This window comes from Ctenopharyngodon idella, chromosome 3 (assembly GCF_019924925.1).
Source record: "Ctenopharyngodon idella isolate HZGC_01 chromosome 3, HZGC01, whole genome shotgun sequence".
Classification (NCBI taxonomy): Eukaryota; Metazoa; Chordata; class Actinopteri; order Cypriniformes; family Xenocyprididae; genus Ctenopharyngodon; species Ctenopharyngodon idella.
In genome coordinates, this window is record NC_067222.1 from 31,337,108 (window position 1) to 31,343,547 (window position 6,440).

The 6,440-nt window shown below is 39.1% G+C and overlaps 1 protein-coding gene across 2 annotated transcripts; it reads left to right on the forward strand.

The window, feature by feature from the left end:
* The first annotated feature begins 282 nt into the window (after positions 1-282).
* LOC127509623 (uncharacterized) lies at positions 283-5,074 on the forward strand. 2 transcript variants are annotated; one of them, XM_051888522.1, is made up of 2 exons: positions 283-1,519; positions 4,698-5,074. In XM_051888522.1, the coding sequence occupies exon 1, from the start codon at positions 578-580 to the stop codon at positions 1,514-1,516; it is 939 nt and encodes a 312-aa protein (XP_051744482.1). In that variant the 5' UTR covers positions 283-577; the 3' UTR covers positions 1,517-1,519; positions 4,698-5,074. The 2 variants fall into 2 exon arrangements, with proteins under 2 accessions (XP_051744482.1, XP_051744481.1); XM_051888521.1 differs by having other exon boundaries at positions 294-1,519; positions 4,686-5,074.
* The last annotated feature ends 1,366 nt before the right edge of the window (positions 5,075-6,440 follow it).

The window sequence follows — 6,440 nt, forward strand, 5'->3', positions numbered from 1 at the left end:
TTAAGTTATTTGGTAGGAGGGTTATTAGAAAAAAAATAATAATCCAGTCCATTATTAATATAAGATAATGTAGGCTAGACTGCTGTGAGAAACAGATGAGTCAGTATGATTTGAAATAAAGAATCATTTTAATAGCAGCATGTTTTTTTTTTTTTTTGTATTTAACCTGGAGACACAACTACTGACTGTTCAGACTGTGTGAGCACAACCTGAGAGTCAATACCTGTGGATCTAGCTGTGAGATATGTGAGCGGGCTAATTCCAAGCCACATATCGCATATCGTCACTTCTTGTTTGTTGCTGCCGCGCTGTTTGAGTTAGAGCTCCGTCGAGTTGATTCCTAATTGCTTGTTTTTTTCTTAAAATCAAATTTATAACCTACCATTCTCTCTTTTACGGCGGGGGAACACATCCCCGACACTATTTTATATAAAAAACACTCGGATTGCCTTGATATCGCTAGTTTTATCCGACTTCTCGAACATTCGCTACTAGCTTTAGCCCGTTAGCAATAGCGGCGTGGTCACACTAGCGTTTGTACTCTTCTCACTCACAATATTATTGTTCATCTATACTAATGGCGGGCGTACCGAATGTGTCTCTATCTTTGAGTGCAGGTGAGGACACGTTCGAGCTGCATGCGGTGCAGTTGGAGCTGGAGGCCGTGGAACGACAGATCCGGACCCTTCTGGAGAAACAGGCCGAGCTACGGGAGCGGCGAACAGCGCTGGAAACATCCCGTGCTGACGCTCACCAATCCTCGGTAAGTTTGCAGCGCGATATTAACATTCCTGCTTCCTCTACGCCGTGTACTTCTCTGCACAGGGCCCGAGAACCCAGAACGCGTTCATCCCAGCCCTCGTTCACTCTGGCGCCGTCACACCAGGGACCTTGGGTTCTTCAGCAACGGAAGGCGCGAGCCAGGCCTCGGACCAGGACCTCTCCCCCTCTGCCGCCCCCGGTCTTCGAGGTCTCGACGAGGAACCGCTTCTCCCCTCTTCGCGAGGCAGAACGAGACGCCGTGGTCATCGGAGACTCCATCGTCCGTCACGTCCACGCTACCACAACCAAAGGTAAGGTGCGCAGTCACTGTTTTCCTGGTGCTCGTGTCCTCGATGTCTCTGCGCAGGTTCCCGCGATCCTGAATGGCGCTGAGAGCATCGGAGCTGTTGTTCTGCATGTGGGGGTGAACGACACCAGGCTGCGGCAGACGGAGGTGCTGAAGCAGGACTTCAGGAGCCTGATCGAGACGGTACGAGCCACATCGCCCGCGACGAGGATCATCGTGTCCGGACCACTTCTGACGTACCGACGTGGACATGAAAGGTTCAGTAGATTATTTGCTTTAAATGAATGGTTAATGTCTTGGTGTACTGAACAGAAGCTGCTCTTTATAAATAATTGGAATCTTTTCTGGGAGCGACCTAGGCTCTTCCGTGCTGATGGCCTGCACCCCAGCAAAATCGGAGCTGATCTTCTGTCGGAGAACATCTCCAAGACGCTTCGCACCGTATGACTAGTAAGTCAAACCTCAAATCACAGTCTGTGTTCTGCCCACTTAATTGATAGAAATGTGAGTGTAATACAGTCTATAGAAACTGTGTCTATTCCCCGAATAGTGAGGTTCAACTATAAAAATAAAGGATCTAGAAAAAATCTGATCGTGATCAAACCAGAAATTCGCAAAATTACCGAACAAAAACAATTTCTAAAGCTAGGGCTACTAAACATTAGATCGCTGACACCTAAGGCGGTTATTATAAATGAAATGATCACAGATAATAGTCTTGATGTAATTTGCCTTACTGAAACATGGCTTAAACCAAATGATTATTTCGGTCTTAATGAGTCTTGTCCACCTGGCTACTGTTATAAAAATAAATGCCGTCCGGTTGGCCGTGGCGGTGGTGTTGCAACAATCTATAGAGAGATTCTTAACGTTACCCAGAAAACAAACTACAGGTTTAACTCATTTGAAATTCTCGTGCTAAACGTTACACTCTCAGATATAAATAAAAAGTCGCTACTATCTCTTGCTTTGGCTACTGTTTATAGACCTCCAGGGCCTTATGTTGATTTCCTAAAAGAGTTTGCAGACTTTCTCTCAGACCTATTGGTCAACGTTGATAAAGCGCTGATTGTTGGAGATTTTAACATTCATGTAGATAATACAAATGATGCGTTAGGGGCTGCGTTTACAGATTTACTAAACTCGTTTGGGGTCAAACAAAACGTCACTGGACCCACTCACCGTCTTAATCATACACTAGATTTAATTATATCACATGGAATCAATCCTACTGATATAGAAATTCTACCGCAAAGTGATGATATCACTGATCATTACCTTGTAACATGCGTACTGCATACTGCGGATATTTGTCAAATTGCGCCACGATATCGACTAGGTAGAACAATTCTTCCGACAACTAAAGATAAATTCACAAATAAACTGCCTGATCTGTCTCACCTGCTCATTGTACCCAAACACACAAATGATCTTGAGAAAATTACTAGCAGTATGTGCACCACTTTCACTAGTACATTAGATACTGTTGCACCGATGAGATTAAAAAAGGTTAGAGAGAAAAATACTGTACCATGGTACAACAATATTACTCACACTATCAAAAGAGAAACTCGTAATCTAGAACGCAAATGGAGACAAACTCGTTTAGAGGTCTTTAGAATCGCGTGGAAAGACAGCTCGTCCCGTTATAGAAAGACTCTAAAAGCAGCCAGGGCCGAGCATCTCCGCAAACTCATAGAAAATAACCAAAACAATCCAAGGTTCTTATTTAGTACAGTGGCTAGATTAACAAATAAACAGACATCACCAGAACAAAACATTTCATTACAGTTTAGTAGCGATGACTTTATGAATTTCTTTACTGAAAAAATCGAAAGCATCAGAAATACGGTTGTAAATGTACAACCCTTGACAGAGTTTTATGATTCAGCCTCAATTATCGTCCCTCAAGAACAGTTGCAGTGCTTTACAACTATAGGACAGGAAGAGCTAAATAAACTTATCACAGCGTCTAAACCAACAACATGTTTATTAGATCCAATACCCACTAAACTACTGAAAGAATTGTTACCTGTAGCAGAAGAGCCTCTTCTCAATATTATTAACTCGTCTTTATCTCTAGGTCACGTTCCAAGACCGTTCAAGTTAGCAGTTATTAAGCCTCTCATTAAGAAACCACAATTAGATCCAAATGTATTGGCAAATTACAGACCCATTTCAAATCTTCCATTTATATCGAAAATATTAGAAAAAGTGGTGTCGGTCCAATTGTGCTCCTTCCTGCAAAAAAATGCTATCTATGAAAAATTTCAGTCAGGATTCAGGTCTCATCATAGCACAGAAACTGCGCTCGTTAAAATTACAAATGACTTACTTCTAGCTTCTGACCAAGGCTGTATCTCAATACTAGTGTTACTTGATCTCAGTGCTGCGTTCGACACTATAGATCATAAAATACTCCTAGATCGACTACAGAATTACATTGGTATCCAGGGACAGGAATTACGGTGGTTTAGGTCGTATCTATCAGACCGTCACAATTTTGTTTATTTAAACGGGGAAAAATCTAAGATAACAATAGTAAATTATGGAGTGCCTCAAGGATCTGTGTTAGGCCCTCTGCTATTTTCAATATACATGCTGCCACTTGGTAATATTATAAGAAGACATGGAATTAGTTTCCACTGCTATGCCGATGATACTCAATTATATATTTCAACACAACCAGATGAAAACTCTAAATTATCCAATCTGACAGAGTGTGTTAAAGAAGTAAAACATTGGATGACTAGTAATTTTCTTCTATTAAATTCAGATAAGACTGAAGTATTACTTATTGGGCCAAAAACCTGTACACAGAATCTCTCAGACTACAATTTGCATTTAGAAGGATGTACTGTTACTCCATCCTCGACAGTTAAAGACCTGGGTGTTATATTAGACAGCAACTTGTCCTTTGAAAATCATATTTCATATGTTACAAAAACAGCCTTCTTCCACCTCAGAAACATTGCTAAGATACGGAATATGTTATCTGTTTCAGATGCAGAAAAGTTAGTTCATGCTTTCATGACGTCTAGACTAGATTACTGTAATGCATTACTAGCTGGTTGTCCTGCTTCCTCAATAAACAAGCTACAATTGGTACAAAATGCAGCTGCTAGAGTTCTTACCAGGTCAAGAAAATATGATCATATAACACCAATTTTATCATCTCTTCACTGGTTACCTATTAAGTTCCGTATCGATTATAAAGTACTGCTAATGACCTATAAGGCTCTAAATGGTTTAGCTCCTGTGTACTTAACCAACCTTTTATCGCCCTACAATCCTTCACGCTCTTTAAGATCACAAAACTCTGGACTTCTGGTTGTACCTAGGATAGCTAAGTCCTCTAAAGGAGGGAGAGCGTTTTCACATTTGGCTCCTAAACTCTGGAATAGCCTTCCTGATAATGTTCGGGGCTCAGACTCGCTCACCCAGTTTAAATCTAGATTAAAGACACATCTCTTCAGCCAAGCATTCACATAATCCATCTCATATCAGATCAATTGCACATGACTATCTTTGCTTAATGTTATGAACAGCAGCTATGCTAATTATTCTCCATTTGCTTTTCTGTTTTACCTCGGGACGCCCGTCCCGAGGTGACTAGAGAGTACATCAGTTTCAGTTTGGATCCAGCCTCTTAAGAAGACCTCAGATGACTAAAACTTTGGAAGAGACGGCGCCAACTCCTGCGATGACTTCAGAAGATGCAACATCTGGATCAACACGCACATTCACATTCTATAAATCCTAATTATTGTTAATATGTAATTCATTTTTCCAGGAGCTCTTTGCTTCTACCTCCAATTACATTGCTAACAGTGATTGTATGTTAATCGCCTAAATTATTACATTATTAGCTAACTGCAGTCTCCAAATTGTAATGTTGATATGCTTTCTCTGTAAAGCTGCTTTGAAACGATATGTATCGTGAAAAGCGCTATACAAATAATTGTGAATTGAATTGAATTGAATAAACATAAAATGTACAAATAATTAGGATTATGTATTTATTTACACTAAGAAAATAGATAATTTTGTCCTAATATACTTACAAGACACAGCGGCCAGCAACAGCAAGAGATAGGAAGTGAACATGATTTATATCAAGGCTGAACTGGTGATGAGTCCTCCACTCAACAGTGTAGTTGTTTAAATATGGAACGGACATCAGATCATTTGCATTGAAAGCCTGAATTACCAAAACTAAATCTTGAGGCCACTAAGGTTAATTTCAGGGACAATAGTTCTACATCTTAATACAGATATAATATTGTCCTTCTGCGACATGAATAAATGCGATTATTTTTCAAAGAAGGCATGAGTATACAACCTCATCTGAGTTCCATTAAAAACAGATGTGATGTTGTGTTACGTTCATGTGAAAGTGAATAAAGGACTGTAGCAAAGTTGTAGAGCTTCAGTGTGCTGTAGTTGAATGCATACAGGCAAACACAGATCAGCCCTTTTTCACCATTGGGTCATTGTTCTCACGTTTAGTAGCACAAATAGTGGATCAGACACCTAATTCTGTTGCTTTTATATGAAAATAAATATGATGAACAAGACACCCAAAGTAGCCTACTGACTCAGACTCAGTCAGTGACACCAACAGACTGAAAAATGAGCAGTTCAACATTAGCATTTACAACAGTACACATTAATACGTCTGATTGCCAACAGGTTTTCAGGAGCTCTTCTTACATTCTGTGAGAGCAAACATGAAGATAAAACCCAGTTTAGACACAATATCCATTGCCATGTTATGAAAAGAGGAACCTGATGCAGAAAAGTCACAAACAAGTTTTGTGTCTGTAGATGAATAGAGTGGGGGCTTTTAAAAGAGGACAGTTTGCACAAACTGCCCTCTAAAGGTACATTTCTATTTTCCATAACCTTAATAACCTCTGTAACCATGTCTGCCTTTCAGTATATTGTTATTCTTATTTAATAGGTCAGGTAGCTAATTATGAATTGTCTAAAATGTTTAATGTTTTAAAAAATCATATATATATATATATATATAGTTTTACCAAAAGCTTATTTATTTTTTGCATGATTTTTGCACTGTTTAGTCTGAAAACCTGATCTTCATTTAAAGATATCCAAGAATGTGGATGTAACATTTAACTTATCAGTTGTTAAAAATCACACATTGGAATGCCTTAGAACTCGGTTGCTTTTTAATTTGTTTTTTTTTTTTTTTTTTTTTCTCAACATTTTGTTCTTTAAAAGTATATATCCTTACATCTTTGTGAAAAGAAAAGATTATATATGAGAGATTTCCAGATTGTTTTATTTAGTTTACACCAGTTACCCAAAAAACAAAAAAAAAAAAACAAACAAAAACAAACAAACAAGA

Bases quoted from the DNA above. Each gene is read 5' to 3' on its own strand.
- LOC127509623 (XM_051888522.1), top strand. From the start codon at position 578: ATGGCGGGCGTACCGAATGTGTCTCTATCTTTGAGTGCAGGTGAGGAC.